The sequence below is a fragment of the Rattus norvegicus genome, chromosome 3, assembly GCF_036323735.1.
Source record: "Rattus norvegicus strain BN/NHsdMcwi chromosome 3, GRCr8, whole genome shotgun sequence".
Lineage (NCBI taxonomy): Eukaryota > Metazoa > Chordata > Mammalia > Rodentia > Muridae > Rattus > Rattus norvegicus.
This window is the reverse complement of record NC_086021.1, coordinates 39480543-39505736: the sequence shown is the minus strand read 5'-3', so window position 1 is coordinate 39505736 and position 25194 is coordinate 39480543. Positions and strand designations below refer to the sequence as shown.

The 25194-nt window shown below is 49.0% G+C and overlaps 1 protein-coding gene across 13 annotated transcripts in view; it reads right to left on the bottom strand.

The window, feature by feature from the left end:
- Positions 1-22006: 22006 nt before the first annotated feature.
- Positions 22007-25194, bottom strand: part of Dab2ip (DAB2 interacting protein) — a 170986-nt gene continuing 167798 nt past the window's right edge. For 10 of the 13 annotated variants that reach the window (NM_138710.4, XM_063283048.1, XM_063283049.1 and 7 more), the window contains one exon: positions 22007-24900. In NM_138710.4, coding sequence (NP_619724.3) covers positions 24733-24900 — 168 coding nt within the window. In that variant the 3' untranslated portion in view covers positions 22007-24732. The remainder of the gene's footprint in view (positions 24901-25194) is intronic. The other 3 variants (XM_063283051.1, XM_063283050.1, XM_063283047.1) reach the window with 1 other exon arrangement.

Below are 25194 nucleotides of genomic sequence, written 5' to 3'. Positions count from 1 at the left end.
CCGTGCATGTAGGTAGTTAGGGAGTAGGGCTGGACGGGCATTTGAAAACTATTCCGTGTCTTTCTAGGTTATTCTAAAGACTTCCTCTCTTGTATGAATGAACACGTTCTCAGGGTTTCTGTCTTCTTGTCTGATCCTCCCAGCTACCGTAAAGAGGAGGACTGTCACCAGTCTTCCTCACACCCATCCAAAGCCCAGTTAGACAGACGTGGTAGCCCATGCTTCCAGGAGGCTGAACCTTCCATCAGAGCATCCCTGGGAATTCTGGGGGCATGGGCCTTCTGACTTAGTTCTCGATTACCCAGACTGTAAGAGCTCCAGGTCCTCGATCACCTAATTCCATTTCTCCATGTCTTGGGAAGAACGATTAGGCGAGACAACAAGCACAATAAACGCAGAAGTACGTGTACTGGCGAGACATCTGCTTGCCTTCACACTTGCCTCTGGGTTCTAGCAACTGTAACAGGACAGAAGTAAAAGCTTTCTTGAACAGTGTCAATCAAGATGAATGAAGCCAGAGTGACTGGCTCCCTCCCTCCCGGCTGCCTTACATCTACGCGTACTTGAAGCCATTCATTGCTTTTCCTTGGCTGTCTAGAGTTGGCCTTCTGATTGGCAGAGGTACTGTTCCAAAATGGCTGGAATTGCCCACTTCATTCCTTGGTTAATGTCCTTTAGTCGTCAGCTCTGGAGTGAGAACTGGGCCGGCAGTGCTTGGCGCTGGGTGCCTGCTCTTGAAGCCCAGGACTCCGCCTGGGAGCTGTGTTCCCAGCAGCAGAGAACGAGCTGCCCTTGCCTGAAGAGAGAAACTCGCCATGAGCAACACCACCCGAAACCTACCAAGTCTCCGGTGATAATGTCGTCACTCTCCCGTTTCACTGGATGAAATTTTCCCACATACTATTTCTCACAAACAATGCAATATTTGTTTCTTGTTCCCTGAGACAAAGAAACTCAGCAGAACGAACTGCTTCCCAGTTTCCCATTTGTATGACCAAAAGTCATGCTGCCTCTGTTTATATTTACACAGCACACACACAAGCACATAACACAGTCCCACATGTGCTCACATGCACACACAAAATGCTTGCATACGCACATGTGAGAACACACGCAGGCAACTTGCACACAGCACATATTTTCACACACGTGAGAGCACACACACATGCGTGTGCACACACAAATGTATGAGCACACAAGTGCGCGTGCGCACACACATGTGTATACACACACACACACACACATGCGCACACGCGCGCACACGCTGAGAGCCATTTTCCTCATTGCTGGAAGTTCTATGCTCCTGAGTCTGGTCTGGAAAACAGAAAAACAAGCCCTGTGCAGCCCTGCACAGCAAAACCTGCTCCCTAAGAAGCTTCTGGGAAACATGAATCTGACCAGGGCTGCGATCCCAGGACACCATGCTTCTCCCAGGCCTCGCTTGGGCTACTGAGGTATTTTCCCTGTTTCACACTAGAATGGAGAAGCCAGCAGAGGCCCTATCTCTCTGGAAGTCTGATATGACTCTGAATTTGCTTGGCTGTTGGGTAGGTGGTGACTTTCCCTCCCTGACGCTCGTCGATCTCCCGTGCAGCAGAGATCACGTCAGAACTGTCACAAAGAGCCTGGCTTGAGACTTGGCACCTGGGATCTGTCTTCACAAATGTCTGTTGAGAAAAGGTATGGCCTCCGTATGCTGGAATCAATGGCTGCCAGGAAACTCAGTTGGCAGGCTTTGAGCCCTGGCCAGAGAGGCTCCTGGAAGTCTGTGGAGACCTCAAGTCCACCTCCCTCTGCCACTCCCACTTCTTAAAAGCCTTTCAAAATTCTTTATTAAATTTTCATGTCGCGTGAAGTCAAGGCTCTGTTACAGCTTCAGTTGTCTTGGTAACTTCACAAAATGCAGTAATAAAATGAGGCCGAGTTGTTGGTAACCACGGCTCATTGTATAAACAGCTATTGACGATTTCTTTTATGTAGTAAATTTTCACAGCAAACCTGCTTGGGGTGGGGAGGGGGGGCAACATGTGTTCATTTTGGGTCAATTTTTTCCTCCCGTTATAGTTGATATTTGCTTGAGAGCTATTGACTCTAGGGACCTATGAAATCCTGAGGGAGCCAGAGGGGGAATTTGAGAAATCCTCCAAACCTGCCTGAGAAACGGTCTTTCTTATCGGGGAGGACCCTGTTAGAAGTCGGCCATCTCTCAGAGACTCTAAGAGGGATGCCTGTCTCAAGAGGTTCTCTCTGTGCTCCTTCTATGTGAAGTCACTTTATGTAGCTCCTCCTCAGAGTCTGAAGTGCTGAGGAGTCACCAAGAAGGCCACCATGAGCCCAACTGGCCAGTATACCTGGTGGCCACAACTCCGGAGAACACAGCCCTCCCCCCTCCCCCCCCAGCCTCTTCCCAGCACCCCCCCCCCCGGTACAGCATATGTTCACTCTGAATATTTCCCAGACTGTGGCCCACTCGGTGAGAAGTGGGAAGCAGATGGCTAGAGTTAAAAATAAAGTGAGACCCCCAGCTCCCTGGAAATCTCCACCCCCAGCCCAGTGGCTTCAGAGAAGTATTGGGCTTTTTTTTTTTTGAGAGGGGGGGATTTTTTGTTTTGTTTTTGCACAGCCCTCTGCCACTTAGGGAAGAAAGCCTCTTAGGCAGGCTGTGCCCACTGACAACTCCCGTGTCCTTTGGTCACTATTTCACAGAACATTCAGATCCTACACACGCCCTGTCCTCAAACAGTCTGACAGCCATCTTGGCCCAGGCTCCTGTCACAGGTCATGGCTCTTTAGGGACGAGAGAGCTGTCACTCCACTGCCATCTAGAGAGACCCAGGTTTGTCCCAGGAGTCCCTCAGCCAAGTGGAGAAGATGGCAGGAGAGCCACAACCATGGTTTCCCAGTCCTCTGCATCAGGGGACAGCTTTGAGACTTGGGATAGAGATTTTTTCACCCAGCTGCCTTCCCCCAAAGCCCTGGGAATTTGATGAGCATCCCTGGGGATCAGGCCCCACATTTGTCTTTAATCCTAGTAGCTCCAGCATCATCCATCCTCATATAAGAGGTTCACTGTAAACTGTGTGTAAGCTATTCTTTTACAAATGAGGGCGCCTAAAGAGGGATCTTCTCTTTGCAGGGTTGGGGTGTGAGGTAAGCCTCTTCATGAAGAGCTCTTAGCCCATACTCTAGCAAATATACCCACCCCCCACCGTGGAGGCAGCCCAGGACACTCTAGAGTGCCACCTTGAAAACTGGACTCCACGGGAGCACAGCCGGTGCTGCACCGTGCTATGCTTCTGCGGACACACCAACAGCCTGAGCCTCGGGTGCTTTCCTCATCTTTGCAACTTTTACCCATGAGGTGAACTCCAGGCTTTTATGAAGTTGGGGGCGTGGGGGCGGGGGTAGGAGGAGAACCCATCCAAGTTCACTGCCAGCCACTGGAGTCCAGCCATGACCTATATACCTCTAGCTACACCACTGAGTCCTGGAGCACCAGTCTCTTGCTGTTACCAAACTGGTCCATGCCAGATCCTGGGGAAGAAGCTTGGCCCCAGATGGGCTGGGTGACTGAATCCATTTAGCTCACCATAGGAAAAATACCATAAGCTGAATGGTCTCTAAACAATGGGCATTTTATTTCTTCCTGTTCTGGAAATCCAAGCACAGGAAGCCGGCATAGTCAAGTTCTGATGAGGACCCTCAAGGCTGTAGCCTGCTGTCTTCCTTCTTATTGAGCTCTTATCTGGTGGGAAGAGCATGGGAGAATAGTCTGGGGTCCTTTCAGAAGGGCTCGTCTTGTCCCTGATCTAATTACTTCCCAAATGCCCACCTCATATGGTCACAGCTGGAGTGAGGAGTTTGCCAGCTGAATTTCGGAGAGATGGGACGGCAATATTCAGTCCATCGAAACAGGCTTCTCTCTACCCCGGTAGAGCAGTTTTGGGGGATTCTTGAAGCCTCAGGCTGTGTCTGCCACCCTAGTCGGCTTGGAAGCAGAAATGATCTGCCTGAGAAGCTCCCCTCATGCACCACGTCCATGGACCGGCCCTAAGTCACTTCCAGAGTCAGCAGCTTCTGGCCTCAAGGGGACACAGGGTCTGTCCATGGTTGTGTTGGGGCAAAGCAGGCCCCAGATTGACACAGAAATGAAATAATCACTTACTTGAAGCTTCGTGTATTAGCTTAAAAAGCCCTGTCAATTTTGAGTTCTGTACAGTGCTACGCCCATATTTTAGCCAGGCTAGGTGAACGAAAGTAAGCAAGACCGCAGGTGTCAGCAGCTTCCCTAGGAGGCTCACTTTGTGCTCAGGGAGTCGCACCTCGTAGGGGAGGTGGCAGTCCAGGGTGACTCTAGCTGCTTCCAACCTGAGCTCTTCTTCCCTCTCCAGAGAGGTCTCCAGCTATGTTGGAGAAGACAAGGCAGGAGGCTGACCGGGATCTTGTTCAGGCCAAAGCCAGTTCTGTCTCCACCTACATGCCTTGGTCATCGCCTTGTCACATGGCCCTGATCCAATGGCTGGTATGATGGGAAATGTACTGTCCGATACACTCAAGAGAGTAATGTGGGATCCCAATCACCTTCTACAAACTCGAAGAGGCTACCCATGCACATTAACATATGAACCATACCGCACAGAGCCTCTGCCTACCACTGCCATCAGGGTCATGTGCTCGTACAGCCCGGGTGTGGCATACACCTATCCACACCTGTCACGGCCAGGCAGTCGTCCCTTGAAACCCGAAGCTGACTGATTCTAAAACCCAGAAGTCACCAAACTCTGAGGATGTTCAAATCGATTATGTAAAATAGCTATTGACAGGATGCAATGCATCTTTCCATATACTTTAAATCCCCTCTAGACTTAGTCCTTAATCCAGTGAAAGTGCTGGAGAAACACTCGTTAAACCATTGTAGGAGGACAACCAGGAGAGACTCATCCCTACTCACTAGTCACACTCACCTGGGTTACGAGTTTGACTTATTTGTTGGTTGAAACTTCGTGGGAGTGAAGGACCGGCTGCACTCACAACTTCACCCCACCCCCCCCCGTGTATATTTGGGGAAACTGAGGCACAAAGCTGAGATGAAGTAACTTGCCCATGGTAGCCCTGTGCTAAGTCCAAAGCTGGCCTCAGATCTGCACCTCCAGAGCCCACATAATTGACTCAATAGATTAAGAAACCGGCTAGCCAAGCAGATGACCTGTCCTCTGACCTCCACACATGCACCATGCCACACACCCCCATTTATGAATGAAAGAAAGAAAGAATGAATGAATGAACAACTGAATGAATGGGCTGTTTGAAGCGTCGAAGCTCTGGCACTATCAGAGCTGTGTGAGGGTCTGGGCAAGTCCTTCCACAGCAGCCCGTCAGAGTCTGCAAAAAGCTTCCCGCTCCATGAAGCTTTCTCAGGAACACCACAGTCCCTGAGGGCCGCAGGTCTCCCTGCGGTCACCCCACATGGAGGTCTTGATGTCAGCCAAGGGGCTTCAGAAATAGCTGGGCGTGGCTGCAAAGTGAGTGCCAAGGGGAATCCAGGCTAATGGTGGTTCCAGCAATCCAGCTAACCCTGTCCACTAACCAGTTGTGCCTGGCTGTGACAGGGGAAACGTAAGAGTGTCTGACAACCAGATCACTCTGGCTGCCACCGTCACCCAGACATCGTGGCAGTGCAATAGCCTTGTTCCTGTTTTACAGCTTAGCAGATAGAACCACTGTCTCCTACTGGCCGTGTGGGCATCGAGAAGCTTTGACTCCAGTGGGTACAGAGCTCCTGTGACAGGAGACAGACAAAAGCCACCGCTCCCATTACTGCAGGTAAGTGAATCTCTAGCTCCTAGCAGAGAGGATTATGACACCCATGGACTCAGTGCCCAAGCCTGGCCCCTAGCCCTGCCATCAATAGACTCTCTCCACGCTGTGTAGGCTCCCAACTGCTGCCCCCATGTGCCACTCCGTCCACTTCCTTCTGTGTTCACACGCGGCCTGGGAAGTGTCCCCTTATCTGAGAAGAAGGACAAAGATCTTGTTAAGAAACACCTTAGAGGGGCTGGAGAGATGGCTCAAGCAATTAAGAGCATTGACTGCTCTTCCAGAGGTCCTGAGTTTAATTCCCAGCAACCACATGGTGGCTCACACCCATCTGTAATGGGGATTCAATGTCCTCTTCTGGTGTCTGAAGACAGTGACAGTGAACTCATATATATGAAATAAATAAATCTTTAAAAAAAAAAGAAAAGAAAAAAGAAACACCTTAGAGCCTGCAAAATGCTCAGTGAGTGGGGGCAACTGCAACTTGTAAAAACTCAGACTTTATACATTCGCACCACTGAGGAATGTCAGGGCAAGACTTCAAGCAAGAACCTGGGGACAGGAGCTGACACAGATGCCACGGAGGGGTGCTGCTTACTGGCTTGCTCCCCCTTGGCTTGCTCAGCCTGCTTTCTTATACAGGTCAGGACCAGCAGCCCCAGAGTATCCCCACCCACAAAGAGTTGGACCTTTCTGCCATCTGTCATTAATCAAAAAAAAAAAAAATGCTCTGTAGGCCAATCTGATGGAGACATTTCCTCAGTTGAGTTTTCTCTTCTCGAATCTAGCTGTGACAAGTTGACAAAAAGACAGCATAATACATACAGCTAAAGCAAAGAGTACAGTCTAAAGGCAAATGGTGACTAGGTGTCCCTTATCCTCCCTCACCACTGTCCACAGGTTTATGTGTCCTTTTAGGCAGCCCATGCACATTCGAGAACTCTTAGAGGTGTGTGTGTGTGTGTGTGTGTGTGTGTGTGTGTGTGTGTGTACATCTAGGGTATGTGTGTGCATACATACATATGTGTGTCTAGTGCACGTGTCTCTGTGTGTATGTATGTGTATGGTATATGGTGTTTGTGTGTGTGTGCCTATTTTTCTATTTTGTACACACCGACTTGTATCCTGCTTTTTCAATCCAACACTGTTTTCCGTTACATACATAACACTATATCATGATTCATACATGGAAGTGGGTCTTAGCTTTTTAGCGATGTTATAGAATCCATTACATGGTTATATTATAATTACATAGTACACGGTTCCTTTCTTCATTGGTCCTTAATCAATATATCTATATCCTGCCAGGCCTGTTGCTAAGTGTCACAGGGACGGTTGTCACAAATATCCTCACTTTTGTGTACAGTGATCGTGTGTCCTGCAAGGAGAACCACCAGGTCACATGGTGCATGCATTTTAAAGTTGCACCAACGCGGTCCGGTTGACCTTCAAAGGGGTTAGGCACTTTTTCAGCCGCATTAAACCTGTGCGAAAGCACCAGGCGGGCGTGTACCGTCAGGACGCAACCGTGGGTAGGGAACGCAGCAGCAGCTCGTTACAGGTTCAATTTTCACTTCGAGACTCTCCTGTGTCAAAAGCCATCAGCGAGTCCCATTCTGTCAGTTGGCTGCCCCCACCTCAGCTTGTTGGTCCACCACGCTCCCTCCGGATTTGTAACACCTCTTTGCAGATGAAAAGAATTGGCCTTTGCTCAAAGCTCAGCAAAATCCCTCTCCTACATGAGCTTTCTTCTCCAAGACAGATGACTCACGCCTCGGTCTTTCCTCCATGTTGCCTGTCTATACTGCCAAGCTCGTCACTTGGCTCCCTGGGAAGCTGTAAAGTGACTTCGGCCTCTGAGCTGAAGTGGGGCAGAGTTTCCTCCAGTCCTTGAGCCGAGTGGCCATACCACACACTTTCTGCCATTCTACGAACCCCTTTGCTGCTCATCCCTCCCAAAGGTTTCCCTCGGCTCCTAATGCTCTTCTTTGCTGTGGTTCCCGGGAACTCGCAAAGCTCCAACTTAAAAGTCGTCAGATGTGCAAGGCTGACCCTGATCCCTGGGCTCCTGCTCCTGCCCTGTGGCTCCTGAAGCCCCCATGTAGCCCTGTCACCCACACAGGGTGATTCTCTTCGATGTCCACCCCCAGCGCAGGTGCGCACCCCTTCAAGACCCCACTCCACTCCCAGCAAGAAGAGATGCTAGGAAGTGTAACGGGGAGAGAGGGAAGGAAAGGAAGCAGGAGCGAGAGGGACAAAGGTACCTTCCAGCTACAGAACTCAGTGGACACAGGGGCAAAAGCAAAGGCCCAAAAACCCCTCTGAGACTCAAATTTGCCCATTTGTTCAAAGGGCTATCTTTTGCTGTAAACACCTACCAACACTTTCCCAAAATATAAATTCTAAGAAATGCAGGAGACAGGTCCTGCCAGGGGCCATCCTGGGCTGCCTTACTAGGCTGCCTAGAGGCCTTTGATCCAGAGAGGCCTCCCCGCCACTGCTCCTAGTCCCCACTGGGGTGAGAGGTTAGTGAATACAAAGGCCGCTGGTGTGGACCTCATAGGAGGTCTAAAGGATGTTGACCCCAGACCTTTTCACAGTGGGGGGTGCTTTCAGCCGTGGACCCTCCTCACAGGGAGACTGTTTCTGTGCTCCCTTTGCGGTCTCTATGAGCCCCTGGGTAACTGCAGACTCTTGCTGTCCCATCCCAGCTCTTGGCTGCTGTTCTTCTCCCAGTAGCTGGGAGGTTGCAGGGGAAGGCTCCCCACTTCACTATGCTCCGTGGCCTCTCCTTGCTCTGAGAAACAAGATCAAGTCTCTACCTGCCCTGCACTGGTTCCCTCAGTCTCACCCCTCGCTGGGCTGGGCCTCCTTCCTTCTCACTGAGCGAACACAGCACTGAGCACAGCCCTTCTGTGAGTCAGGTGTGCACAGCCAGAAGCGACCCCTGCATGGCCGAGACTGAAGGCCTAGGGGCCCTCTTGCTGAAGGCCAGGCAGGAGTTTCTTCTCCAGGAGGAAGCCCAGGCTTCACAGATGCTAGAGAAGGTTACCCCCTCAGCACTGCATCCTCAAGGCCGTCAGGGTGTGACTTTGAAGATAAACTTACAATTCGGGTTCAACAGAAATGAGAGAGGGAATGAGTGAGTACAGGGACCCATGGACCATCATCTCTGGGAAGGGGGGGGGGATGAGTTTTCAGGCTTTGTTGTGCTTTTGTGAGTTTTGTTGTTGTCTTTTCTGCTGTTACTAGGGAACAAACCTAGGGCCTCGATTAAGCATGCTAGCACAGACCTAGTCCTACTCTGGTTTTTTTAGAAACCAAGTGGACACAGTTATGAAGCCTGACTCCCTTACGAACTCAAGCTCCTTGTGTACACAGTCAGTCTGTCCTGTTGGAAGCTGCCTGCAGCTGCAGGGTCATCTTTACAGGCGAGGGGGATGTGACTGCTAGGTGACGGGGACTTGTGGCAGATGGGACCCTCATGCTCAGAACAGAGAAGGAAGTGGTAGATCATGAGGAGGAGTGACAGCCCCGGAGCAGGCAGGGCCAGCAGCAAGACCAGAGGCTTCTGCCCAGGTCCCGAGGCCATGGGAAATTCTTGTCCCCTCTCATCTGACTCAAAACTAACCTGTTTTCATGCCCCACCTCCCCTCCCTCCACACACGGTCCCAACATATTTATCTACACCAGCTTTCGGCCCCGCCTGGCATCTTTGGGAAGGCTGGGTCACATGACATCCAGCAGCAGTCATTAGTCGACAGGCTGAAGCATATTATATTGAATTCTATGGCCCTCGGAGCCCAGGAGCCCCCATGCTGCTCTGAAATCGGCTTTATTGGAATGCAATTGCACCACTTGTTTCCTGTAACAGATAACACAGCTCCTCCTCTCTTTGGAACGCTCTTTCAATCCTCCTCCAGGGGAACAGAAGCTCAAGGATCTTGAACCTGCTCCCTACTGCAGCTCAGAAGGAAAAGGGGAGTGACAGGGGAGATCCAAGGGGCACCCTTGTCTGCCTGTCCCAGTCCTTGAGTCCTTTCGGCCTCTGTCCCCAGTACACAGACAATGCTACAGCAGAACCTATAGCTGGGGCCAGCCAAAGGCTTCGGCCGCCGAAGCCCACGCTATGTTAAGCTGGACCTGCTAATCCTGGGAGCCTCAGGCCTGGGCTTTTGCCTTCAGCTTATGACACACATCACATTTCTCCACACTGCAAAGGGACACATGCCCACGCTGACGCAAACATCCGCGGACACCCACCGGCAGGCCAAGCTATAGGCTACACTGATACCCTCCACGTCCGTCACAGTTTGTACTGTTACCTGTCCATGTTCAGGTACCCAAGCCCAAGGCCGGTCAAGTCATGGGTGTAAAATGGGGCAGTACCTGGGGAGACTGTCCGAAGCTCTACCTTCATGCCTCAAGCCCTCACTGCCCTACTCACAGTGCCTTAGGACAACGGAGAGAGTTGTCACATAATTGTCTAAGGAGTGAAAATAAATATATGTGGACAATACAGACCTAGTTTTCCCAAACGTGTTTGACATCTGACAGTGAAATCTACGAATGCAGATCTGGAGCACCAATTTGATATTTGATATCCAATACTTTGTGTGTATGTTCTCTCTCTCTCTCTCTCTCTCTCTCTCTCTCTCTCTCTCTCTCACACACACACACACACACACACACAATGAACCAGGCACCACGTGTTACGTGCTAAGTATGTAACGCTAATAAACTTAGAAACTAAGCAGAGACTGACACCCGGCCATGCTGCTGCCGTCCAACGAATCCCAGACCTGTGTGAGTGTCAACGTTCAACAGCTCACGTCTTCCTCCTCTTGGTTGCCCTCCTTTCTTCTAGGACACAAACACGGGTAGCCAGAAACAAAAGCACCGCGCCTGCTATTTTCATCCGCTCTTCTAGAATCCTTAGTGGGCATGAGCCGCTGTCTGCTTACCTTGAGACAGGGTCTCCTGTAGCCCAGGTTGTCTTCCAACTCCCTACACAGCTGGGGATGACCCCGAACTGCTTCTACCCCCCCCCCAGTGCTGGGATGGCGGGGGTGAGCCGCCCCTACTAGGCATGTACTCTTTTCCCGACTACTTCTTGCCTGCTTTTCTGCTGGGATAATTAATGGCCTAATTTTTCATCTCTTCAAGCAGAGCCGGATCACTTTACGCACGTATCTTCAACATCATGAAAGGCGAGAGGCAGCTCAAGGTGACTGATGGTTTTGGGCAGTGCAGTGAGATACTGACAGATGACCTTCAAGACCCACGAAGAGGCTTCCACGTTCCCTGTAGATGCTGCTGACCAAGTATGGTGGATGCGAAGCTAAATTCACTATTGCTCTATGGAGACCAAGGATCAAGTGGGAATCTCCCTGAGATCCCATCTTTCCTCTCTCTCTCTCTCTCTCTCTCTCTCTCTCTCTCTCTCTCTCTCTGTGTGTGTGTGTGTGTGTGTGTGTGTGTGTGTGTGTGTAAATTCAGATCCACACAACTATAGACAGAGGAGCCAACTCAGAATTTCTAGCAGGTGTCTGTGTAAGGACATAGAATGCTCCTGATCTTGGCCAGTTAATGCCATTTCCCAAGGTTGCCCAAATGGATCGGGGACGGCACAAAGGAGGGAACCCGGATATTAGGTCAGGTCAGACAGTGAAGACACTAGAAACAACGCTGGGGTATGTCAGCAGGCTAGTTCACGTCTGTTGCAGTTTGTTGCAGTTTCCTCTCCAACCCGAATTGACCCGTACAAAGAAAACGCAACTCAATTAATATGAAAACAATCTAGCGTCTAGATTGGGCAGGTCCACCCTACACTGTCCTATTCCTAGCTCCCAAATCCCTCATCCCTTGCACCTTTTATTTGCCAGGTCTCCAGCTTCTCCTTCTCCCACGACAACTCTCTCCTCGCTTCTTTCCTTTCTCCTCCCCTGACCCTCCCCCTCCTGACTCCTCCCCCTCCTGACTCCTCCCCTCTCCTGACTCCTCCCCTCTCGCTCCCGACTCCTCCCTCTGCCCAAATCTCGAGCTCTTGCCTTTATTTTACAAATTCAGAGAGAACTCCAAGGCAAACCACAACATTTCCCCCTTTTTGTCCAGCTAAAAAACCTTTTCCCTATACATATGTGAACTAAGTATTATTACCATTCTGCAATTTATAAAACCAACAATATACTCATCACCCAGTCCATCAATTTTGTTCATTAACCATGTCATCTATACTAAAAAACTATACCTGACTATATCCTGGTTCTAGATTCTATGCCACCTGAAAACCACCCTAACAGATTTATCATCTTTCTCAATACTAAACCGCTTGGGTTGTCTATGAGACTACCAGTCTCCAACCACATCAGAAATCCAAGAATGATTAATATTACCTGAAAATATGGGAAGCACAAAACATGGCTTCCAAGCTTAGCCAATTTATAGAGACTGCTGATCACCTGGACAGTCCCCTTATTCCTTAATATGTTGGAGCATCAGTCTTCAGCCTTCTGGCCCTGGATCATCTGACAGACCTTTGTAATGCAGATTTTGAAGGGCTGATCACCCTGCCTTGGCAGAGATTATCAGTCGACTATTCTGCATAGTTTGTCCTTTTCTGGACAGTGTTTTGTCTGTAGATGAATTGAAGCAATTTGCTCAGTGGCTGTGTCACCACGATTTGAGCAACTCCATTGATGCTCAATTTCTTCTTTGAGTCTAAGGGGTCCTGTCAGGGGCAGACAGGTCTCTAGTCAAATGATCTAGACGAAGAAATGTCCATAAACGGGTTATTCTGTGGACTTCTGACGCCCTTGAAGATTTCCTATCTACATAGGCATTTCTGAACTGTTAAGCATAGACTACCGTTGGCCCTCTCTAATCAAAGTATTTCCAAAACCCATCTAAACTGACTCAGAACCATGACTTTGCTATCTGGTCTTTAGCTGGTACTGGTTAATCAACTAAAAATAATGTATAATAGCAGTTATAGGACTGGGTCTAAGACTTGTATTCTTAGATGCATAGTGGAGGCACAATGCTTATGTTAAAGTAGCAATATTAATCTCAATTATAAATCAATAAGAAAGTATACCAATGAAAACCTCGCATTTGTGTAAAATGCATTCTATACCAATGAAAAGATTGCAGCTTCAACTTTGTATCAATTACAAACATTTCTATCAATGTAGGATATAGCTGTAAAATTTTGTTTAAGAGTAAGTTTGCTAATCTATCCCTGTTTGTCTATTTCTCTAACTTCTATGTATTACTATATCACCCCCCCCCCTTTTTTTTAACTAAGAAGGATAGAAAAGAGGAAAGGAAAGGTAGCAATCCCTGAGTTTAAATTCTCTAGTTCCCCCTGCCCAAAGCTACATTTGTATTGTATCCCTTAAAAGAAAACATATCCACAGCTCTTAGAATAACCAGAACCATCCACGCCAACATAAGGAACGGGGACAATGATCTTCCTTGTCTGCTTCAAGCTGAATTGGGGCGAAGAATTCCCTTCTGGGGCCCAAGGGGAATTAGGAAGAGTTGGCTTTGTCCAAGTAGAGCTAGCCGGGATTTGCCTGCCAGTCACTCTGTGCTGAGAAAGTTCATCGCTTAGCTGACCTCTTGACTAAGACAGTCTGAAGGGCTGGATAAGTAAGCTGGCCATTCTGGGAAAGTTCTGAAAGCAAGCCTTTAAATGAAGCAGCTTCAGTGTCATTGAGGGAGAATCAAACACGAAGTTGGACTGGAAGGTCCCGGAATCTCAGCATCCCAGAGTGTGGATCATTTCAGGGCTGTCTTTCTCTTCTTTCATCCTGCAGCACACAAGACTTACAAGCATCATATAGTTCTGTAAGTGCATTCACATGGTGCACAGCTTAGTTAATAAAGATCAACAAAGAAAGGTGACTGCCTTTCTCCAGGTTAGTTTGATCATATAATCAAACCGTAACATAATTTTGTAATACATGCCATTTTACAGGATGCATGTAATAACAAGTTATGAGAAATTCGTACTCAAAATGTTACTGGCTGTTTATAGACATTTCAGTCTCAGCCAGTTCATACACGGAGACCTAAACATCCTCATATATATACATCACCTATTTGTTGATTGTCTTAGTCTCCCTTTTCTTCTGTGTTGCCAAGGACTTCAGGAGGTCTCCCCTTGTCATGTCTGATCTTTATCAGCTTGGAAGGAACCCACAGCTTTTCTTTTCCTGTAGAAGCATAGGCATAACCCCTTCCCCAGCGTAACACATTTCCCATTTTCCATTCTGACGTCAGAATATCCTTAATATAAACAGGCTGTTTTAGTTCAGTAGTCTTTTCCACAATCCAATGTCTTTCAGCAGCTGTGCTGTTTTGTTCATCAGCATTTAAAAAATTCAAGGTTAATAAAGCACTATGTAGCCTATCTCTGGGAGTTTTTGTTGCCCCTTTTTGCCTGTTAAGCATCTCCTTTAGACTTCGATTAGATCTCTCCACAATTGCTTGTCCTGTAGGATTGTGTGGTATACCTGTAACATGTTTTATATTATAATATTCAAAGAAGCGCTTAATCTTGTTAGAGATATGTGCTGGACCATTGTCCGTTTTAATTTGTATGGGTATTCCCATTATAGCCATAACTTCTAACAAATGTGTAATTACAGAATCGGCCTTTTCTGACGCTAAGGCAGTTGCCCATTGAAATCCTGAATATGTATCTATAGTATGGTGTATGTATTTCAGCTTACCAAACTCGGTAAAATGGAGAACATCCATTTGCCAAATTTCATTTCTTTGGGTGCCCTTAGGGTTAGTTCCTGTGGGCAATGGAGTTTGATTATATAACGAGCAAGTAGGACATTGCCTCACAATCTCCTTGGCTTGTTGCCAAGTGATAGAGAATTCTTTCTTTAAGCCTTTGCTGTTAACATGGTGTTTTTTATGGAATTCGGAAGCCTCTAGTACACTTCCTATCAGTAGCTGGTCAATTTCATTATTACCTTGCGCCAGAGGGCCTGGCAGACCTGTATGGGATCTTATGTGTGTTATATATAGTGGGTAACTCCTATTTCTGATCTTTTGTTGTAGCTGAATAAATAGTGATGTCAATTCAGAATAATCCTGAATAAGTTCAGCAGTCTCTATGTGTAAAACATCCCTTTCTGCATATTGAGAGTCAGTTACTATATTAAGAGGCTCTTGAAAATCTGACAACACCATGAGTATTGCATACAATTCAGATTTTTGAACTGACTTATAGGGACTCTCAGTCACCTTGCTTACATTTTCTGATTTATATCCTGCCTTTACTTACGTCTTAAAGGGACTCCCAGGGACCACACCTAGAACTGTTGGGTAACCCTGTCACAGCAAAAGCGAGGAATGAATTCTATCCCCCAACAACAGGAAAGCATCAGTCCCACGGGGATGGTGGGAGGGCCTTGTTGAGGGAAGGCCCAGTGTTAAGTGAAGCTCAGAGCTGCAAAGGCACCTTTCCCAAGTCGTCTCTGCACAGAGCCAGTCAATCAAGAAACTCCTAGTCGCTCAATCCACAGGATGCTCTGACAGAAGCCCTGTTTTTATGGCCTCCGTGCGCTGCCTCTCAGGCTGCTTAGTTAAACGAAGGCAAAACTACAACCTAAACCAGCACCTCCCCAGTGGAGAAGGAAAATGGCAAACCCAGATGAAGAGCCTAAAAGAAACACCACTCAGGAAAGGCAGCCTCGGGCATCGTGTGCCTCCGAATGCGTTACTCTCAGAAGACTCAATACGCCCGGTTCGAGACAGCCAGAAACCGGTCCTAAAGACACGCCAGATAAACACAGTTCTATTTCCATTTGTAATCGGTGTTGCTTTAACAAGGAGCCAGGAAAGTGGCTGACTGTATTTTTCTTAAATGCCATCGTCACGAAAGACCAGAAAAGCCTCTGGAAAGTTCCAGATTAGAAGAGGTTGAAGAGACGTACCAACCGAATGCAATCCCTAACCGTAGAGCAGGGCATGAGGGGGAAAGAGTATGGAAGGACATAACTGGGTCAGCTGAGGGAAGGAAAAACTGTGTTGGGAGCCATGATATCAGCCTTCAAGGAATTCAGGAGGAGAAGAGTGTGTGTGTGTGTGTGTGTGTGTGTGTGTGTGTGTGTGTGTGTGTGTGTACAAGACAGAGAGAGACAGAGACAGAAAGATTGACAAACAGAAAGACTGAAACTCTAACGATAAAACTGATGGGGTTAAAACCTTCGCAGTGTTCCTTGCGATTGATTTTCAACAACTTATCCCAAAGTGTGAAATTATTACCAAAGCGAAAGTCCAAAGCAAAACAAAATCATTCAGAATTCAAGGCGTGAAAGTTTGAACTACATGCAAGTATAATCATTTAAAAAAGTAAAGCAGCAGTGAGCAGTGATATTTGTAGAGTGTCCACAACCCACTGCCAAGTGGAAAGAGCAGGCCTGTTAGTCTAACACAGGGCTTTTCCAATCAGCACCTTGTACTCAGGAGGACTTGACGAGGCAGGGGAATCGTGAATGTGGTGCTAGCCTGGACAACATTTTAATTAGGATTTTGTTGGTGGTGGTTATGGTTTTTGTTGTTCTGATTTTTTGTGTGTGTTGTTTGTTTTTGTTTTGTTTGAGATAGGGTTTGGTCCTGTTAAGCCTGGCTGACCTGGGGTTTGTCACATACACTGTGTAGACCACTGGGTTAGCCTCAAATGGGCAGGGATTCTTTTCGTCAGTCTGCACTTCCCAAGGCCTGGGATTGCAGGCATGACCAAACATGCTTTGCAGAACAAACCAGTGAGCAGAAAACAACACTAAAATGGGTCCAGGCAGGGGTGCTTGGGAGGGTGCAGAGTGGGGGAGGAGCTGGAGAGCTGCTCAGTGGTTAGGTGCAGGGCAGCTCATATCTGCTTGTAACTCGAGCCCTAGGGCGTCTGTGCCATTTTCTGAACTCCAAGAGCATCTTTGCCTCACATGTACAAAACACACATAGTTATACATGCACAGACACACACACACACACACACACACACACACACACACACACACACACACAAATATATGCATAATTTAAACTTAAAACCAAACCCCAAACTAGAGAGATGCTAGAGAGATGACTCAGTAGTAAGGGGAGTGGCTGTTCTTTTGGGGGACCTTGGTTTGATTCCCAGCTCAAAACCATGTGTAATTCCTGTTCCAGGGGACCTAATCCTCTTCTGAACTATGTGGGCACTGGGTATATATATAGTATGTAGCATGATTCTAATTTTGCCTTTACAATACTAGTCTGTGCCAAGTGCAGTGGTGTGCACCTGTAATTCACGCACTTGGGAGGAAGGGGTTGAGGGATCTCACGTTTGAGTGGCTGCATACAGAGTGAGATGTTACCTCGCAACGATAAAATAGAAAATTAGGTTGTGTGGGCAAGAGCAAAGCTATCTTGATAGCTATGAACAACAGATATGTCTATACCGAAAGGGCTTTTTAAGTAGTGGACCCCCTTTCAACATGACTTCTTCCTGCTTAGTATTTGATTTTCTTAAAGTTTTTAATTATGTGTAGAAGTGTCTGCATGTGGGTATGTGCACAAGAGCGGTACCCATGGAGGCCAGAAGAGGGCATCAGAGTCCCGGGAGCCGGAGTTTATGGGTGGTTGCGAGCCACCCGGTACAGGAAACTGAACTCAAGTCCTTTGCAAGAGCAGTGTGTGCTTTTAAGCACTCCAGCCCCCCCTACTTCTGTTTTTGTTTTGTTTTGTTTTTTAAAGCTGGTTTTGGGAAATTTGTGAGATTTCAACATAGGCAAGGTGAGTTATGAGTCTCCTGAATCTCTAACTTGCTTCTCCTCGGCCCTGAATTTCTTTCCTATAAGTTCTGAGATGATAACACGTGATCTTTGTCCCACAGATCAGAATAAATGGTGCCTGCTGGAGTGCCCCGGAGACAGACTGACTTTGCATGTATTTGTAAATTTTGTTTTGATCGAATTACCCATTGTCTGTATGCACAGCTCTTTGGACTCTCCTCTGAATTGGCTGTGACAACTGACTGGTTTCCTCATTAATTAGTGAATTAAAAAAATACTAAACATATGTTCATCTTATATTTGTGTGTAAGTCTTGGTTGTCAAAAAAAAAATAGTATGCTTTCATGCAATTGTTACTTTCTGTCCCGAAAGGGCAGAAAGCTGTGAACATTTTGTAAGAGATGTTTCTGAGACTGAGGCCTTCTCCCTACAGACTCTAGGAGTGTGGCGTCTCCTGACCTCATGGCCCTCTCTGTGCGTAAAACCAACCTTCAGACACCAGTGATGTGTGCCCCCCGCCCCAGGTATAACTGCAGGGACCCTCATTAGCCCTCAGTGCCAACTTTTTGGCTGGTGGGAAGGACAGGACAAAGGGCAGACCACAAGGTCTTCAGAGATGCAGGTGGCTTCTGACTCGCTGGACCTTTGAAGGGCTGTTTGTCTGGATATTTCAAAGCACCCAGAAATAAATGCCAACCAGGAGCCACAAAAACAGCAGCGGTCAATTCTAAACGTGGATGTGGAAGACATGGCCATCTTCGTATGAATTCAGCAAGCAGTGTAGGGTAGCCGCAGCTAGTAACGAGCTCAGGATATTGGTGTGCCACGTGCCACAGACCAGCAGACAATCCGCCCTGGTCACAGGTCTGGTAACTACTCAATCCAGATGGTGCGATCGATCTCTCGGCTGTTCAGATTTGAGATGTCCAGTATACCCACCTCTCTCCCGCCACCGACACCAACCACACCTTCCGTCCTGACAGCCGCTGACAGTCGCTGGGGAAAGCAGCCATCTGTCCTGTGTATTTAATTTGTATTCAGCCACTTCCCTAAGCAAAGACCACTTCTGTGATGGGAAACTGTTAAGAAAACCCCCATTTTGTTTCCCTGCCTGTGCCCCCAGTAAGCCCAGTGAGCTTCTTTCTGCCCTTTTGCTCATAAGGCCATTTCTTCACCCACCCTTTCCTTCCTTCCCTGTTAAGGAAGTGGACGGGGATCTAATGCTTCACCTAGAGGGATTGTACTGACTTTTTCAGTGCAAGTCCTCTACCACTGAGCCCCAGGTAATTTTTCAATTGGGGTTTCATCATAAACACAAAAATGTGTTGAAGAAAAACAGTGAGGAAAGCCAAGAGATAAACAAGGACCACACTCAGTATCCTAGGTCAATATTTTATTCACGTCTTAGCATATATATCTCTTTAATGATCCCAGGTATAACTTTAAGGTTTTTATTGTTTAATTATTCTTTTTTTTTTTAAAAGAAGATCTTATTTTTAGCCACGTGCAGTGGTCATGCCTTTAATTCCAGCACTCGGGAGGCAGAGACAGGCAGATCTGAGTCCAAGTCCAGCCTGGTCTACAGAAGGAATTCCAGGACAGCCAGGGCTTCCCAGAGAGCCCTTGTCTTGAGCCGTCCAAAAGTCAAACAAAATTTTAAAACTTATGTTTAATTCCGTGTGTGTGTGTGTGTGTGTGTGTGTGCGCGCCCGCGCGCGTGTAATCCAGGAGAGGGGGTTGAATCCTCTGAAACTGGAGGTACGAGTGCTTGAGGTGGGCGGTAGGAACCAAATCCAGGTCCTCTGCAAGGGCAGGACCTGCAGCTAACCCAAGAGTGGTGTCTGTCTCTCCCTCCTTGGAAGACGCATATCAATACTCCTACGGAACTAATAAGGACCACATGTCTGTTCGGCTGCACACCCTCCCTGAAGACTTCCCTGTGGTACAGACACTGCCGCTTCACTTTACAGCGGCAAAACTAAGAACGGAGCACTTCCCCATGATGCTGAGACCATGTTGCCAAGCAACAGCCATGAAGCCCCAAAGCCCACTCTCACACGTGTCCAGACTCAAGTTCTTCCCTACCAATTACCACCTCCCCGCCCAGGTGTGCTTGTGAGCATGGTTTTAAAGCTGAACCAGAACCCTCCTGGACATAGAATTCTGTTATCAGTGTTTACACTCAATACATTATTTACATCTTCAATGCCACTTCTCCATCTACAAATTTAATGGCTGCACAGCGTTTCATTATATCGGGTATGTTTTATTTATTTTTAAATGGCTCCTCCGTATCCAAACAAGAAATAAAACTGGCTGTAAAATATTCAAACAGCGCGAAGGAATAGGAAGCAGAACGCTTAAGTTCCCGTCCCCCTCCCCGGAGCAAACTGTCATTGGCAGTGGGGTGTGCTGGCCTGTGGTGGGATATATTGGCTGTTTTTTTTTTTTTAAGTTTTTTTATTTATTATATATAAGCACACTGTAGCTGTCGTCAGACACACCAGAAGAGGGCATCAGATGGTTGTGAGTCACCATGTGGTTGCTGGGGATTGAACTCAGGACCTCTGGAAGAGCAGACAGCGTTCTTAACCCCTGAGCCATCTCTCCAGCCCATATTGGCTGTTCTTTAAAAGAACGGGGTCGCACTGATTGAGAGCTTGCTTTTCATTCAGAACAGTTCAGCGACATCGTTCTAAATCTGCATTTCCATTAAGGCCTGAGAATCAAGAACTCACGTTTAAAGGAAATCACACTTAGCACTTGGCTTGAACAAACAGTAGGAGAGTTGAAACGGTTTTGGGGGGGGGGTGAAAACTGAGAAAAGGAACAAGTTTTAGAGGCATCAAGGTCAAGAACTCTATCTCAGACTAATCAAGTTTGATGGGAGTGAAATCCTCAAGTGTCCATACCAAGTGGGCACATGGCTCTGGTGGAACTGCACTGTGTGTGTGGGGGCTTGGGGGGGGGCAGTGGCAGTCATTTACACAGAGAGGATGGTGTGACAAGGATCCCTGCTGCCTCTACAGGGGGCCTGTGTTCATCTGTACTTTCCAGTCCCCACTCTTTTCCACTGTCTTTCCCAACACTGGGCCCACATGTCATCTGCCCTGGTTCCCGATGCTGGCACTTGCTACCTGACAGATGGAAATTTTCAGTGGCCTCAGGGACCTGGGCTACAAGTGCTCTCTGTGGGTGTATACAGACAGCATAGGCTTCTCTGAACATTGACACCGTGACTCAGTCTTCTCACTGGGGAAACCTCTCTAAATGAGCACAAGGGGCAGCTATGGAGGACATGCTCACTTCCCCCTTATACCCCGTGGCGGACATCCCCAGGCCAGTCCCCTGCCAGGAGCTGGTGCAGTATTTCAAGCCAGGCCAGGTATCCTGGCTCTGACTACACGGATGTCTGGGCTTGGGGGCTCCTATCCTCTGGGAAGGGATCTGAACAAGCAAACCTTTCCCATCAGCTTCCAGTTGACTGTAAAGCAATTCTCTTATCTGCTTGGATTGCCCCCCACATTAATCTCATCAATACAATGATGTTTGGGGAGGAAACATCACATGTGATCGAGAGTCCTCATTTAACTTCAAGACTCGTTTCATTAAAGAAGATTCCTGGTGGTGTACCTGTTTGTTTTATACCATTTCCCATTGTGGCCTAAACTGGTCCCGGGGTAGACATTTTCTTTATGTCTCAGCATAGCCAACTGTAGGTAATTTCTCAGTTACAGTCTGAGAGACAGATCTGTTCTCCATAGGGTGAATGCTGGACTGTCCTTGCTTATTAGAAGTTCTTCTTAAAACCCTACAATTCCTTTTCTTTTGTAGGGGCTTGGGGTTTTTCTGACAGTATGCTCTGGGCTTGCGTGTGTTCTTGCCCCTCTAAAGCCTGACTCCTCATGTTCAACCCAGGGTTATCACACACCAAAACAGGCTCCCAAACATGACAGATGCCTGGGGACAAAGGCGCTCACCCAGCACGTATGGCTTAAGTGGTTTCAGACAAGTTCATTTCTAGCTGAGGAAAATCTGACTGAAGAATCTGTGTTGGGACAGCCAACCTTAGCCTCCCTCACTGGTAACCCTGGGCAGAGCTCCCCTTTTCTCCTCAGGCTGTAGAGGACTGACACATCTTGACCCAGAGCCTCTGCAGCAGGAAGTGTGGGAAGCTCAAGCTCCCAGGAATCACCGGGGCTCCAGGCCTGTGGAGGTCAGGAGGGCCTTTGACAGGTCAGCTGCTCCACTCCCAAGTACAGACTTCCAGCAGAGAGAAGGGGTGGCCGTAGGTCACCCAGTTAGGGGGCATGGCTAGAACAATAGTGTTAGCTCAAGATCCTGTTACCTGTAGGCAACAACCCAGGACACAGCTATAAAAAGGAGAGTCAGGCTTAAAATAGCTAAATAAATCTTTAATATTTCTAATTGCAAATGTACAGAAATTGCACAGCCACACGGAGTCTTCAAACACCAACAACTTCTCTGTACATTATTACAGGGTTAAAGTCTCGGCGGAGGGAAGGGCTCCGGCTGACTCCGACGTTTGCCTTTTTCCTTTTCACATACTTACAAAAGGGGGAGCTGGGCACAGTGGGGTTGACGGTAGCCTTGTGGCTGAGTATATAGAAAAGAGGGGCTGGTTCCCTGGACAGTCTGGCTCCCAGACGTACGGGTATGAGGGAGGAGTGTCCCTCAGGCAGGTGCTGGGGCACAAGTGGAGCTCTGGCCCTGGTCCCCACCCCCACCCCTGGGCAGTCAGAAGTCTTCGCTCAGAGGAAGTTTGGCAGTTTCCTTCGTCCTAACATACAAGTTGAATAAAAAGGTCAGGTGTCTATGTTGGCAGGGGAGGGGCCCCTCACTCCTGCAGAGCCTGGGTGTCAGTGACCAGGGCCTACCCAGAGCAGGGCCTCTGGCAATTCCAGCCCTTGCTGTGGCCAGAGCTCAGCCCCAAAGCTGTGGGGCAGGAGGATGCTCTACTGGCCCCATTGGGGCCTGTACCCCCATCAACCTCCCACCTCAACAGCATGCTTCAAAGCCAACCAATCAAAGCCCCAGGCAGGAAAAAGACAGACAGACACCTAGACTGCAGAGCTCTTTGTCCTGCCCAGCACCGTTCTCTAGGCTGTATCAACCGGGAGAGCAGTGTCCTAGCCAGCCCTTGCAGCACCAGGACTAAAGGACTATGTACATCCCTTGGGTGAAATAGTTCCGTTACAGTCAAACACCAAGAACATTTACAAAAGTCGGCAGACTTGCAATTAAGATAAAAATCTGTGGAGAGTCTGTACACTTTTACAGTTTTTGCACTAGGTAATAAGGCTCTCGGCCTGAGAGCTAATAACCCCGCCAGAGGGGCCATTGCATCTGGCCCTGCGCTCTCCTGTCCAGGCCTGGGGACCTCCCCATATTGCTAGGAGGCGCTCAGACAGAGGTCACTTTAACGAGGCATGGGCGACAGTGTGGGTGGGGAGGAAAACAGGGCTCCCTGGGCAGTGGAAGGGCAAGACCCAGGCCAGGCCAGGCCCTGCCCGAGAGGCCACCCCTGCTGAAATGCACAGGTGCAGGGGTGTGGATAGGAGTGGGGCAGGAAGAGGCAGTGGCAGGACCTCAGCCCCACCTCCTTCCTTCCTGAGGTCTGACCCTTGATGGCCACGCCCTCTCCCAGCACTGGTCTGCAGCCTAACTGGGTTGTAGGTTACAGCTAAAGTCCAGGGCATCTACCCTTTACCCTCACCTGTCCGTGGACTGAGTCTGGGGTGCAGCAGAGCTAGGCCACACCTCCACCCTTTCTAGTGAGGTCTCTAGGAGCATTGAGTGCAGCTTGCCTAGTCCCATTCTGCTGCCTGGGCAAAGGCTTCTGCCCTAGGTGACTCAGAACCAGAGCTTGGAATCTAGAGTGTGGGAACAGATGGGAATCCAAGAGAGACCCAAGCTCCTGCCCATCTCTGTTCCACAAAGGGGGAGGGTCAGATATGCTACAGAACAGCCTAGAGCTGGGGAAAACCAGCCCCAGCTGTGGGGTGTGCCCCTCCCTGCCTGCAGTGCCTGGGTCCTTGGCTGGGGCTGGGAGGGTGAGGAGAGGCGACTGCACACACGGGGCCTGGTGCAGGCTGCTGCTGTCTTGGAGAGGGAGCAACTCTACCATCCTCCAGGGTCGCTAGTTCCCATGCAGTGCGCACGCCCAATTTAAAAGGCCCTGTGTTCCAGCAAGCGAGCAAGCGGGCTTTTGTTTCTAATGCATACTGTGAAAGGAAAAAAAGTCACAGTTATCCACCTTCTCAGGGCCTGTGGGCTTAGAACTGTTCTCTTAAACTATCAGAGAAAAGAGGTCACCTTGGCAGGGTGAGCACCGACTGGCTTCTCCCCACAGGGCCACTGTGCCGGGACACACTGGGGCCCTGGAGAAGGCAGCTATAATGCATGGTGCAACCTGGCCACCTCTGCCCAGCTCTCTGGCCTCTGGGAGTTCCAAGAGCATGAGGCAGGACCACAGGTGACGTGTGGGGAGCTGTGGCTCCTCCACTGGATGTGAGGGCCCAGCAGAGAAAGTGCAGTGCTGTTTGGCAATGCAAGGAAAGAAGGGAAGGAGAGTGGAGGGTGTCGAGCCTGGGACGGGCACAGGACCCAAAGTTCTGTTCTTCAGTTCCTCACCGCCAGGAAGGGTCCCTGAGCAGTTGCATGCAGTGGCAGAGGCTAGAGCAGAGATAAGCAGGGGCCACTCTGCCTGCCAACTACTCCATCAGGTCCCAGGAGCCAGGGAAACCCACAGCAGCGGCCCCTAGACCTTACTTGAGCCCTTTCCAGGTAGCTCCCTCCATGGCAAAGGGTAAGGGGTACATGCACCTGGCTGGCTGGTCAAAGAGGAAAAGGTGCCACATACCAAATCCAACAACCAGAGACACAGTTGGCAGGCAGACCTCTCTGCAGGCTGTCCCCACTCCCCAGCGCAGTCTCTACTGCCTCTACCCACACCCACTTCAGGTGGGGGGGCACTGTGCCCTCAGTCTCACGCTCCATCAGTCCTGCGCCCCCTCCACTGCAGGCTAGTCTGCAACTGTGGGGAGCCTCCTGACCGAGACCCTGCCTGGGCCACCACAGTCCCCTCTCCTCAGGCAGGTTAACAATTGCTGCTGTTTCTGAACTCGCCGTTCTCAGTAATCTGCAATTTGGTGGGGTTGGTGGGGGAGACGCCGTTACGGGCTCGCATGCTGTACCTCTCTTTCAGCTGTGTGAGGGCACTCATGAGGCGGGCATTGGCAGCGTCCAGCGAGGCAATGCGCTTTTCCTGTGGGCAAAGAAGGCGTTAGTGGCACTTGGGATGGGCTTGAGCCAGCAGTAGCTGGCAGAGAACATCGTGATAGGCAGGAGAGGCAGGAAGACTGGGCTGTGTAACTGTCAGGTGTGTTAGGCCCCAGCTGGCACGGCTCTGTGCTATCACTGCCTCTTACCTTATTCAAAGTCAGGGCCAAGCTACAGCCACCTGAGGCTCACAGGCTCACAGCCAGAGCTCCTTCCTCGGCTACGTAGCTTACAGTCTAGCCCAACCTGCCAGTCCTAGGGGCATTCAGAGGAAGGGGCT